This window comes from Gigantopelta aegis, chromosome 8 (assembly GCF_016097555.1).
Source record: "Gigantopelta aegis isolate Gae_Host chromosome 8, Gae_host_genome, whole genome shotgun sequence".
Taxonomy (NCBI): Eukaryota; Metazoa; Mollusca; class Gastropoda; order Neomphalida; family Peltospiridae; genus Gigantopelta; species Gigantopelta aegis.
Genome location: NC_054706.1, coordinates 8395225 through 8409751, shown reverse-complemented (window position 1 = coordinate 8409751; position 14527 = coordinate 8395225). Strand labels below are relative to the sequence as shown.

Below are 14527 nucleotides of genomic sequence, written 5' to 3'. Positions count from 1 at the left end.
TCATGTTGGAATCCCGGGAAACGAAGCTGCGGACCGTTTGGCCAAGCAATCCCTACTAGAAACTAAAATATCCCCTTTGGTAAAGTTGGGAGTTACTGAACTCTTTTCCATAGCCAAACCTTCTAGTTTTCAGCTATGGCCATGGGCGTCATTTGCAAGGGAAAAAGTGTGGGGGGGGGGGGGGGGGGGGGGGGTTGGGGGTTAATTGTGTTCTAACAATATTTCGTGCGACTAATCGCGAGCGCCCTAGGCGTGAAACGACTCTAGAGGTGTCTGGGGGCATGCCCCCCCAGAATATTTTGAAAAATGAAGGTCATTGTGGCTGTCTGAGAACATTATTTAGAGTAGTGCACCACCATGTACACTGAATATTTTTCTGAAATATATACTGCAATTTACATTCACATAGTTTCCATCGAGTCATTGTAAAATTGGCTGTCTGCAAATACATTACATAATATACTACAAAGTGAAACATACTTTATTGCCAACAAATGTTTGGACAATAAAATTTTACACTAATGTATATGTACTACAAATCAATACCAGTTAACAATGAACATCCACGATCGTGTATATTGCCACAAGTTTGTGTATCATGAGCATGATCAGCAAGCGAACAATTTTAAAATTTCCCAAACACCTTGCGACGAGAGTCGGAGCATCTATCGATGAACTCTTCAGCGATCTGTTGATAGTCTACAGCTCCCAGCCTGTCCCTGTGGTCATGACACACCATTACATGATTTAAACGCTTCTGTGTCATTGTGGAGCGCAGCCACATTTTAATTCGTCGTAGGGCACTGAACGACCTTTCTGCTTCACACAAGCTGGCAGGGGAGACCAGAAGCAAACGCAGCAGCCTCTCCACTTGCGGAAACATACGCCTAACAGAGGGCTCCATAGCCTTGAATATTAACCTGTGTCCTTCCAGTGTCGATGCGGGATGGTGGTTTCTATAGAAGGATAGTTCGATTTTGAGGCTTTCTGTCAGTTCTGGGTATTCTTGTATGATAGCATCTTCGTTTGATGTTGTGCCATTCAGCAGTAAAGCACTCAGTTCTTGGTACTTGGCAAGGTCCGATGAGACAAAATAATCTTGCAGGTTGGTTATTGCTGTGTCAAATGCAGTGAAGAACTGAATGCGGTACATTTGCTCAGCTGTATCTGTGGTGAAGGCCTCTGCGTTTCCTTGCTGGAGTCTTTTAGGACGCTTTCTTTGACGTGGGACAGCCAGTGGAGTGAGGTCGAGTTCTGCGATCTTTGCCTTGGCTGCTTGGTATATATCCGAGAACTTCTCAGTGGATCGCAGTTTCTTGAGCTCACCGCTCACGACTTTGACGGACTCCAACATCCCGGAAACGTTGACGCCAGAACCTTGTAGGGACTTGTTCAAGGCTTCCAAACAGTTTATGATCGGCAGAGATGCGAGCAACCCTAGGATGCACTTTCCTGAAGACAGACATGTATAAATTCCGTTCGCTCGAGAACCTGTGTTTGTCCCAAACTCAGCAGATGCTTCCTGCAAGGAATCGGGCACATCTGCATAGTTATGCAAGGCTGTGGTCACAGCTGAAGCACGCGTCAACCATCGTGTAGGACAAATGGGCTTCAAACGTGTAGGGGAACCTTTTTCAGTATCGTCGTCATGAAGATGCAGATAGAGGTGTTTGTACTTGCCAGATCCATCATAGAGTTTGCCAAGCTCATGCACGTGATCAAGAGCATCCTTGATGAATGGGAAAGTCTGAACAGCTTTCGATGTCACAAGGTGTGTGATATGTGCACCGCAGTGGACATATTTGGCCAAAGGTTGCACCTTCTTGACTTCCGCTTGACAGCCGCTGTATTTCCCAAACATATTACTAGCTCCATCGTATGTCTGAGCTCGTAGCTGCTCAATGGGAAGCTGTAGCCTGATCAGCGCATCGACCAGCATTCTACTAATCGACTGCCCCGTCGTTGATGAGATGTTGTAGAGGCCAAGGAAGTCTTCTCTCACATCAAAGTTGTCAGTCACATAGCGTACACATATGGATTCCTATTCGATGCCTTGTATATCCTGAGTGCCATCCACTATTATTCCGAACAGACTGGACATGGTTCGAACATCTTTACACAGTTCTCTCAATACTGTATGGCTCATTATCTGCAGCAGTTCATTCTGTATTTCCCAGCTCGTGAAGTTTTGCTTCCGGGCTAGCCAGCTCTTTAATGTTGCAACGTCTTCTGCACGAAGTTCAAGTAGTTTCTTGTAGTTGCCTTCCGATAATTCTTTACCACGGAGTGGAAGTCCTTGTTCTGCCACAATCATCAACGTGGAGATCAACTTCACTAGCGCCACTCGAGCTTGACCTTGATCGGCGAAGCACACCACTGCTGATCTGAGCGCTAACAGATTGCTGCGTCTTGTGAAACTTGATGTTCTCTAGCGACAAGCGATGACTGTTTGACTTCTCATGTGCATCAAACTTCTCGATGGCCTTCTTCCAATTCATAAAACCTCTTGCAACAAAAGACTCCTCTCCACATTTAGTGAGCTCGGACAGCTTCTTCCGTTTTGCTGTAATGCATACATGACACAGAACCCCTCCAGTTTTTGAGTCGAAGTGCAACCAATGATAGTTGGAGAACCAGCGTTGCTGAAATTTCAGATTTTTCTTCGCAAGTTTCTGTGATTGAATACAGCTGACATCTGGTTGATACGGTTCATCTGGGATGTCCTGCTCGTGTTCGCCTCTAGTGGACGCAGCTTCAGGGACAGAATTAGGCACAGTCCCAAACCTATAACAGCCGAGAGAGAGAAGGCAACTAAATAGGCATAACACACATGCATACAAATTACCCACACAAGATATTATAAAATATGCATCAATAGTTCATTTATCATAGCTGTTATTAATGAAACAGGGTTCCCACGTACAGGGAAAATCAGGGAAAATTGGAAAAAAATCCAGGTCTGGAAAAATCATGGAATTTGATCATTTGGGGAAAATCAGGGACAAATCATGGAATACATTTACAGTAACTAAAAAGAAATCAATTTGGATTATTTATCAAGGTACAAACATTGACATGAAAGCCTATTCACTTGTGGAAAAACACACATTATTATTACACTGATAAACTCACCTTGATTCAGAAGACGTGTCTTCCTGTTTATCATCAATTACTATCGCTGGCACTGACTGCTCGGGAAGACTAGAGTTGTCATTTTCTGCAGTTTTCAAATTCGTGGTAACAGGTGCAAAGAATTTACGCATATCCATCTTTCAATAAAATCCGTACGTGGTTTGTTTAACTTAATCTAGTACTATTGAAACAACGTGTTTCATATATTTTTAATCCAAGCAAATCCCTGTGAATTAATTAGTTACGTTGCACGTGACGTGCTACACGTGTAATGTAGTTGCCAAAGTGACGTGTTTCACTGTGTTTGAAAGTTACTGTAAATGTGAAAAATTTGCGTCCGATTTATTTTGCGGATTTCGCGGTAGGCTTACTTCTAAAACCGCAAAATTAAATCGTCCACAAGTATTTGTTCCATATATGTTCAACATACAGCAAGGGAAAAATCGCAAAATTAAATCTTAGCAAAATTGCCTCATGGTCAAAACCGCAAAATTTAATAGCCGCAATTCCAGATAATGTAAGATATGCAAAAGTTGACAATCCAGGTAAAAATGACCGTAAAAGTAAAACGCAAATAAATATTGTCTTGAAATATGTGATTTTTGCCTGAAGTTCATACAACTGGTCCTATCGTAAATAATGTTAAAAATACTGGTACTTTAACTAGACTAAAGCTGTATCCTAACCGGCCGCGAGCGATTATTTTAGAAATCATTGATTTCAATTGCAGTATCCTAACCGGACACATACGGCGCAACATATTTATCTGTAACATCGCACGTGTGCGGTTAGGATGCTGCAATTGAAATCAATGATTTCTAAAATTATCGCTCGCATCGCTCGCGTCGCTCGCGGCCGGTTAGGATACAGCTTTAGAGTGGGACAATCGGTGGGTCTAAAGGGCACTATACATATGTTGAGACTAGCTAAATCTGATAAATGTGATAATTGCAATGTTGTTAAAAATGTTAGTCACTACTTATTCAAATGCGACCTTTATCGGGAACACCGTGAGGCTTTAGAGAAAACGTTTTCTGATATTAATATATCTTTTAACCCTATTAAGTTTTTAAATCCTGAGTCTGACAAAGCTAACTGTCATATTATTTTCAAAGCTTTATTAAAATATGTTTCAGATACAGGGATTAAAATTTAAACCATTTACTCCGAAAATTAACTATTCGCATTGGTCCCTTTACCTCCCCTGCGCGTGCTGTAACCTCACCGTGGTGCAGGAGTGTAAAATTCTCTTTGAGAATGGCCAATACAGCACAATTGAAATTTTGAGTAAAAGTCAGTATTTATCTGTGATATTTGTTTTTTTTGCACAGTTCTTTACACTGTTTTTATTTAAATCTTGAATTTTTATATTGATGTTGATCTTCACTTTATTTGTTTGCATTACCATAGTTTGACACCCAATAGCCGATGTATTTTTCGTGCTGGGGTGTCGTTAAATATTCATTCATTCATTCATTTATTCATTCATTCATTTATTCATTCATTTGGTCCCCTTACCTCGCCCGTTGAGGCCCCCCCCCCACCTACTATCAACTCCCCCCCCCCCCCGTGTCTTTTTTTCTTCACCTGTCTTCTCATCTTATACAGTGTTTATCATTGGACTGTTATGAGAGGGACCTGAGACCATTTTTCTTTTGAGGACTTCCGGGGTGCATATCCCTGAGCCCCTTGCGGATCTCGCCTCAATTACTCTGAGCGGACTTGGGCTTGCCTCTTTTGGAGTACCATTGGGCTATTTCTCGTTCCAGCCAGTTCACCACGACTAGCATATGAAAGGCCGTGGTGTGTACTACCCTGTCTGTGGGATGATGCATATAAAAGATCCCTTGCTGCTAATCGAAAAGAGTAGCCCATGCAATGGCGACAGCGGGTTTCCTCTCTCAATATATGTGTGGTCCTTAACCATATGTCTGACGCCATGTAAATAAAATGTGTTGAGTGCGTCGTTAAATAAAACATTTCCATCGTTCCTTTTGGATTATTGCAACTCCCTCCCTCCACCGTTACCAAATCCAGGATCTGCTCCTGGCTTCTTGTAGCCTAAAATAGGAACCTCCATATGAACAAAGGTTGTTAGCCTACCCTCCCCTTTTTCCCCGCCATTGGCGATTGTACTTTAAATTAGTAAGTTGGGTAGTGTGTCTAAATGTTGTCTCTCTCGATGATAGATTGTTACCCAGAACCAGGAATAAACCACTTCTGGAAAGGACCACTGCAGGATACATAATTCATATAGCCCTGCTGGGGTGTCGTTAAACATTCCTTCCTTCATTCATTCATATACACCTAGACATTACCTGCACTGTAAATACCCTCTCAAATATAGAACTTAATATCTGACGCCTTTGTATATATCAACCTAAATCCTAGTCTTTTTGTCTTGGTTCCAACCTTAAGTGTTTGGGGTTTTTATGTGGATTTTTTGTTTGTTTATTTGTTTTTGTTTTTTTTGTGTAACAGTATATATTTGTTTGGTGGATATTATTATTATTATTATTATTATTATATTATATTTTATTTATTTTTTATTATTCAAAAAACAGTTTTTCTTTACAATGATTATATATGTATGTATGTATGTATGTATGTATGTATTGATGTATGAATATCTATATATATTGTATGTATGTCGAGGTTGACTGTTACATACATATATATTAACGCACTGGCGCAGGGGATAATTAAATCCTTTCGGGCCTCACAAATTGTCCCATACCGTTGCTGGGACTCGAACCTGTGGCACTGAATCGCCCGCAAATTGCATGACTAACCACGATACGCTCTGAGCTATCGAAGCTTCCATAAAAGTAAGTTCTTTAACTCAACCATATGCATGGGGCCTACAATCTACGCGGTCGATCCCGCTTACGTGCATGAAACAGTGGGCAGACCTGGCACTGGCTAGTATGTATTGATGTATGAATATCTATATATATTGTATGTATGTCGAGGTTGACTGTTACATGTATGTATGTATGTATGTATGTATGTATGTGTGTGTGTGTGTGTGTGTGTGTGTATGTGTGTATATGTGTGTGTGTGTGTGTGTGTGTGTGTGTGTGTGTGTGTGTATATATATATATATATATATATATATATATATATATATATATATATCAGGGTTGAAAATTAACATGAAGTTGAAGAAAAATCTTACTGGCCCTTCTCAAATTCAACTAGCCCTCCAATTATCACATTGGAATTAACTGCACAGGTAAAGTTAAAACTATAGTGTTTTTTTTGTTGAATAATAACCGTTTGCGTCAAAGAAAACCGATGTATTGACGTTTAACTTCATAATGAATTAAGTAAAAAATTATAAAAACATGTTGTTAAGTTTTAAACCCATACCAACTCAAATAAAAAAAATAATTGAAAAAGAAATCCAGTACAAATAAACATGTTTCTTTACATAGTACCATACAATTAAACATATTAAATCTCATTTCCAATACAGGGTAAAAGATAATGCAGTAGAAGCAGACTATATGTAGAACTGCGCGTGCTTTAGTAAACTAATCTGGGAGTGGCAGTCCTCTTTGTGGCGATGCAAGAGGGATGGAATAAACTTTGTGGTGATACAAGAGGGGTAAATTCCCAGCAAATGGTTTCCTCGGGAGTGGCTGTTCTAAATAGAGATCCATGGAATTACCCACTGTTTTGCCAAATGCCCATTCGACTCTGCTTTGTGCAGATATACGGCCCTGATCATGTATTACGGTTGTGTCATTCAGATTACCTTGGATGTTCCATCAATTGTCTTAAAATTTTTAAAGAATTTTTGTTTTAATTTACTCTGCATTGTTACCCCAATAAAATGTTATTTGAGACAGTATAGGTTTAAAACATAATACATTAATATGTTTTATATGACTTTTATCTTTATTCATTATGTTGGCGCTGTCAAAATATAAAACCTGTAGCCTACTAGTTGTTCTGCTGCCAAATCTGTAGTTCGCGCCAACATAGACGCAGTGTGTTTTGTCACACTCGATTCAGTATCGATGTATTATTCGTGCTGGGGTGTCGTTAAACATTCATTCATTCATTCATTCATTCATTCATTCATTCATTCATTCATTCATCTGATTCAGTATTAGTGTGTTTCTTTTTTAACTAGTACCATACTCGTCAGACACTAAAATCTATGGTCGCCCAATGGACAAGCTTTGTAAAAAAATTTAGTCGCCCTTAGCCAATAAAGGTCGCCACGGGCGACTGCTAAAATATAACCCACCTTTTCTCTTTCTACCTATATTAACACATTTTAATTTCCTACTATGACATGTTTAGATATATTTTATTTTTTTATTTTTTTATTTTTAATTATTATTATTTTATTTGTTTTGTATACACTTATCTCAGTTATGTTAAATATATTATTTAATATTATTATTATTATTATTATTATTATTATTATTATTATTATTATTTTTAACTTACCAGGTGCGTGCTCAAGGCGAATTTTTTTTTCATATTTCCCCCAGACCCTCAGCCACGGGCTTCGCCAGACACCTCGAATACGAACAGGATGGAGTACAGAAACTTTATCATATAATATCTTACATTTTCAGTGCAATCAAAGTATATGATATTTTTCAGATCACATACTTTAAGAATTTGATAACTTTGCAAATTGGATGTAAATTAGTCGAGGTCTCGGCACTAGGTTTATTGACATTTAAACAAACGTAATTGGGTGACACTCCATGATTGACGTATGCATTCACAGTCAAACAAAAAACGTTAGGCATAACTTTATTTTGATATATGGACATCCAAAATGACGTCATTCGAGTTTGACGTCATTTCCATTAAAAAATACACGCACCACATATTCTTACGTCATTTGAATATCTAGTAATGGCGGACTGGAATTAAAGTTGCGTGTACAGTTTACAAAAACACGTTGTATTAAGCTTGAGCTTATATGATAAAGAGAGTATTACCCTCGTTTATTACCCCAGCGGTCACTCATAACAGGGAAAATATTTTCCATATTTTCTCAGTGAGAAATATTCTGCATTGGTCTAACGAACAATACTATTGGACAATTTGACGCTTACAAACCAATGACCTTGTCGGTACTAAATATGACGTCAACACGATTTGGCAAACACAATATGACGTCATGTAGTTTAAAGAGTGCGTTTACGGCTCTCCGTTTTTTGTGCTAAATTTATAACAAAATGTCATTTTAATGAAATTCCTTATAGATTTTGTAGCAAAATAAAGAGAACTCTTGCTTTTGAAAATTATCTATGAACTTGATTAAATTACAAAGTTATAGCAATTCTCAGAATGCGTAAAGTGGTTTACATCGTTTCTATACAGGTTGGCATTCGTGCATGTGCGTCGAAAATAAAGGCTATTAGAGAAAAAATAGCTGAGGTAATAAATAGAATAACAAACTCGGTACCAGTTATTATCAAATTTATGTCCCTCGTGAAATAATTTTCATTTGGCACTCGCTAAAGACAAATGAAAATTATTTCACTCGGAACATAAATTTGATAATAACTGGTAACTCGTTTATTATCCTCTATGTATTTCGGTATCGTCAATATCATATATTAGGAATAAAAATAATGTATTATGCTCTCCATTATTATTTTTAATTATCATTAGGTTTTTTTAATTTATCTTTTTTCTTTCTTTTTTTCCCCTTCTCATTGTTTTAAATGGACGCTAGTTGGGCAGGGGCGTAGCGTGACCTGGACCGGGGGGGGGGGGGGGGGGGTCGAATATGAACCAAGTGGACCCTTTTTCCGTTTTGTTTTTGCACCACCAGAAACTCAATAAATGAGCCGTCATACGTGAAAACCTACAGCAACTTAGCATGACGTCAGAAACCGAATAAACGCGGCTCAAAGTTTGATGTCATATGTAAACGCGGAAGTAAAAGTTGACATGCTGTTTGCGTTGTTTGTTTTCAAGAATTTAGAAGATGACATCTTCTTCTTTACATGAAGATGTGTTTGAAGTAAACATATATCTGTATGTACAGTAGTGTTTGGTTACTATTTTGTATTTTGTACCTGAGAACATTGGTCGAGATCGTTAGCGATACCATCAGTACTTTGATACACATTTCAGGCCCCCACTTTTTTCGCCAGTTTTTATTTCGGGACTTTAAATGTCTCAGGTAATAAGCCGAAAACACGCCAGAATCGCTATAAAGGGGGTTAATATTTTTAAATTTTCCATATGGGGCTTTGGGGCTTCGCGCCTGCGGCGCTCGCGGTTTCGCACAACACATTTTATACAACCATAAAAATTAGCCCCCCCCCCCACACACACACACACTAAAAATCCGTCCTACGCGCCTGCATTTACAAGTCATAGGGAGAAGTCCTATATATCGATATGGTATGCAAGTATCACACTTTTTTTTATAACGTACATGATTATATATAACATAAAGTTCAGCAACTTTTCCAGAAGTTATATAGGCCTACAATATTCATAAGTTAGACGAAACATCAAATTAGGGTCGTATCGTGTTGCATGGGTCTACCACTCGGTTTGGCCTACCTGTTCTGTGGACTACAATCAACACCACTATTTCTACTCCTATAATAAAAAAATAATAATAATAAAAAAATAAAATAATAATAATCTTTATTTAAAGAAGGTTACACAAATAGTAGTACACTAATCTCACTTGTGGCCTTCTGTCTATTAAGTATTAAACATTATTACTCAACATATAATGAAATAAACAATGTAATAACAAAACACAACATAATTATTCTTCATTAAATGCATCGAAACTATAAGGTAAATACCCTTGTACCACCCTTTGGTGTCTGTCCCTTTGATTTTACCCGTGGTGTATACCATAGTTAGACCACGGGCGTGTCTGACCTAAATTTTAGCGATTGCTGAATGGCTGAAGAAAGTTACGCCTACAGGTCACAAATAGTTCAGCAGGAAGTAAATTAGAACATTGTTTTAAAACGTAACACTTTCACTAACATTACTAATAAAGCTACAATATAAATCTGTAATGGGGGCGTGGTACAAGTTAGTTACATCATCCTTTTCGGAGATATTTGTCTAGACAGACCACGGTTATTGCGGCCGTTGAATAACGGGTGTAATAGATCTCGAGCTACGCCCTCGATCATTACACCCGTCACTCAACGGCCGCAAAAACCGTGGTCTAACTAGACAAATCTCTCGGAAAAGGAGGATGTAACTATAACATGATGCATACATAATTAATACAATTTTGTTTACATATACAAACAAATGTTATCACAACTTGATATAATCATAAACAAATATAATTTTAACGTCTATTTATAATCTAAATACTGAAAACTAAATCATTTCCTACCAAAAAATATATATATCTGTAACAATACTACATTTTTAGTTATTTATTTTACCATCGTTTGCAAACAAATTTACTGTCGTCTGCACACACATTGCGGTACGGTAAAAGAAACGTTTCATTTATATACCTTTATTATACGTCATGATGTCATTACATAAGCTGGTCTAGAGATTAAAGGTAGAGTAAACTCAAACAAGAGATTTATGTGTTGGAAAGATGCATACCCCGACCACCAACACATACTGACACTTTAACAAATGAAAAACGCGTAATTTTAGAGATAATAACCAAAACCCATGATTATTCCTGCTAACTGGGGGCAGCCATTTTGTTTCGTTTTTGTGACGTCCGGTGGTATAGCTTGGGGCGAAGTGACGTCAGCTCCGCCCATCTGCTCTATGCATAGTGTAAACAAACGCCCTAATTTACGACAAGGCGCTTCGCTTTCATTATGTAAAACATCATAAATGACTTGATAGTATAATAAACTATTTAACAAAATATATTTCAATTTGCATCAATAGAATGAAATGGAGTTATAGTATTTTTCTTTTTTAAAAAATCCAAAGAAAAAAATGCATATTATTAGGCCTATTGGTATGCTACGTTCGAACAAAAACGACCACTCACGATACCCAAGTGATAATTTTCTTTTCTTTGGGACTACGTAATTGGTCAGTTTTGTGATTTTAGATGGGAAAGTCTACTTAATCAAGGGTTTTACAGAATTACTTACAGTAATAAAGCAGGACGGCTGATCGATTACGATTAGAGGGGTGTCCGTACGGTTAACACACAATACCCTGTGATCTTAATAAAAGAGGCACGTCTTTTTAGTGTGTCTAGACACAGTGTCTGGGGACCGTCTAAATATACACCTGCCAATCAGGAACCACAGGTACAGGCCACGGAAAGAAAAGACCAATTAACTAAAAAAACACTCCGATTATTATTTCAGTACGTGGGTTAATTTATGTGCCAACCATAATACAGTTATTTCAACATTTTAACAATAGTGGTTTATTTTGTATTAAAAATAATATATAATTGTTGCTGGCTTACTGGGATGACTATTATTACAGAATATTGCGATGCATCCGCAAAAATCAGGTATGGTTTGTTTCTTCAGTTCGAAGACTAATTCCTAACGTGACACGTTAGGTATTACGTAACCACCAGCTCGCCAGAAGGCGTATTCACTGGGATGATACAAAATGGCTGCGCCCGTTATATACTCTTCAAAAAAAGAAACGCAAAAGGGTACAAATGGGTTATAACTCCGATTTTATGTTTCCTACCGGTTCATGCTTTGTGAATATAAGGTCATTGCATGTCCCAAACACATTCCCACGGTTACATTCGATAAAACGCAGCTACTGTACAATAAAGTTCCAAAATGTGAATATTCGCAAAAACGCAGCCACGTGCAAACCATGTCACCACTGCACGTGCGTTGTCTGCACGTGCAACATGAACACCGACAGTATAAAAGTGCAGGGTGTTCGCTTGCCTGGCCTCTGTATCTGGCCGACAGTTGACAATCCAGGACATGCCACGTCTCAGTGAACCGCAGAGAAACAATGCCATCGGCCGACTAGACGCAGGCGAATCCAGAACGGCCGTTGCCAGGGCATTCCATGTGTCCCCAAGCACCATCTCCAGACTGTGGGACCGTTACCAGCAACATGGATCAACACGTGACCTCCCTAGATCCGGTCGACCACGGGTCACTACCCCCGGGCAGGACCGCTACATCCGGGTACGCCACCTTCGGGAACGATTGACTACTGCCACCTCCACAGCCACAGCAATACCAGGTTTGCGCAGGATATCCGACCAGACCGTACGGAACCGCCTACGTGAGGTAGGAATTCGTGCCAGACGTCCATTTCGAGGTGTCATCTTAACACCACAACACCGTCGACTCCGACTGCAGTGGTGCCAGATTCATCGACAATGGCCTCAACTGCGATGGAGACAGGTGTGGTTCAGTGACGAGTCCCGATTTCTGCTTCGACGTCATGATGGAAGATGTCGCGTGTATAGGCGTCGTGGTGAACGTTATGCGGCAAACTGCGTGCAGGAAGTGGACAGATTCGGCGGGGGTAGTGTCATGGTGTGGGCAGCCATCTCACACACTGGCAGAACTGACCTGGTCCACGTGCAGGGCAACCTGAATGCACAGGGCTACATTGACCAGATCCTCCGGCCACACATCGTTCCAGTTATGGCCAACACCAACGCAGTGTTCCAACATGACAACGCCAGGCCTCACACAGCACGTCTCACAACGGCTTTCCTACAGAACAACAACATTAATGTCCTTCCTTGGCCATCGACATCACCGGATTTGAACCCAATTGAGCATCTATGGGACGAGTTGGACCGACGCCTCCGACAGCGACAACCACAGCCCCAGACCCTGCCCGAGCTGGCAGCAGCCTTGCAGGCCGAGTGGGCCACCATCCCCCGGGACGTCATCCGTACTCTGGTTGCTTCAATGGGCAGGCGGTGCCAGGCAGTTGTCAACACACGCGGAGGCCACACCCGGTATTGACTCCAGATGACCTTGACCTTGGTGGTGTGTCCTATCACTTACTCACAATGGACTAGAGTGAATTGTGAACAATCCTGCAACATTTGGTAATTATCGGACTCACCATTCAATAATTAAATCAATTCTCCAAATGTTACGACAATGTGGTTTTGCGTTTCTTCTTTTGAAGAGTATATATAATAGCCGTCACATTTAACCGTTTTATTAATTAACTATACGATTATACTTGTTGATATTAAGCAATAATGTGCATTATATATCGTTGAATATGCATACCAGGTCAAATGCCTTGATTGTCCCTTCCTTTAACATGCGGAGGTATAGTAGATAAATTCTCGAAAGGTTGTTTCTCCCAATTTTATTATTATTATTATTGCTGTGTGTGTATGTGCGTGCGTGCATGTGATAATTATTAAATTATTATAATATCTTTACTCACTTCACATCATTTGTATAGAAGGAGTTGGTTTTCTTTCCTTACAGATTTATATTTTAATTTTACAAGATCCTGAAGTAGGCCTACTCTTTGAGGCACATTTTGGAATTCGAAATAGAAGACCAAGACTAAGAACAGTGGAAACGGAAGAAACGTAGATGATGAGCGGGACGTAGTCCAGTGGTAAAGCGCCCGCCTGATGCGCGGTAGGTCTGGGATCGATCCCCGTCAGTGGAGCCATTGGGCTATTTCTCGTCCCATCCAGTGCACAACGACTGGCATATCAAAGACCGTGGTATGTGCTATCCTGTCTGTGGGATGGTGCATATAAAACATCCGTTGCTACTAATAGAAAAATGTAGCGGGTTTCCTCTATAAGACTATAGGTCAACATTACCAAATTCCAATGATTAATAAATCAATGTTCTCTAACTTTAACTTTAACTGTATTGGATGAACATGATAAACACAGGCCAATAAATGTTGACAATAATACTGCACATAGAATGAAACACTTATCTGATGATAACACCAGTGAGCAGAATGACACTGAACCTGATCCAATTAGCACAAGTTACAGAAAGGATGCAGTAGATTGTCTTTTAGAAAATAATCTGAAAATCACATTTATGACCATATTTTAAAGTTGAAGGAAATGGAAAAAGAGCTGAAGAAAATGTAGGCCTACATAATATTCTCGCTGGGTAAAAATTAAAGGAGGGCGGAAGCCCCCTCCATCCCCTCTAAAAAAGAAACCAGAAGAGAAAAAGAAAAGAAAAAAGGGTGGGAAACATGGTTACCGTATAGGCTAGCCCGAGTACTTGGGCTACGTGTAGGCCTATCGTTGGGTATTGGTCGACTTTGCGAAAAGACAAACCCCTTGTTTTAATATTATTTTAATAAAGATTTCAAGATATCTAACAAAATAAAGGTGATCCCCTAAATTGGGATAACATGTCTGTGTTCTTTTTATTTCTTCATCGAATGAATCGATCGCACTGATATCGCCAGGTGATATCGCCAGGTGATAAAAAGTAGT

The 14527-nt window shown here is 39.4% G+C and overlaps 3 protein-coding genes across 4 annotated transcripts in view; 1 reads left to right on the top strand and 2 right to left on the bottom strand.

Annotated features, from left to right (window-relative positions):
* The window catches only part of LOC121379386 (methyltransferase-like protein 27), a 49912-nt gene that overhangs the window by 18349 nt on the left and 17036 nt on the right, over nt 1–14527 (top strand). The gene's annotated exons all lie outside the window — the stretch shown is intronic.
* LOC121378711 (zinc finger MYM-type protein 1-like) lies at nt 626–1939 on the bottom strand. The gene has a single exon (XM_041506995.1). The coding sequence runs from the start codon at nt 1937–1939 to the stop codon at nt 626–628; it is 1314 nt and encodes a 437-aa protein (XP_041362929.1).
* On the bottom strand, nt 2277–3269 carry LOC121378709 (zinc finger MYM-type protein 1-like). The gene is made up of 2 exons (XM_041506993.1): nt 3133–3269; nt 2277–2784 (listed from the first exon to the last, which is right to left on the bottom strand). Exons 1-2 carry the CDS (start codon nt 3267–3269, stop codon nt 2277–2279), a joined length of 645 nt encoding a protein of 214 aa, XP_041362927.1.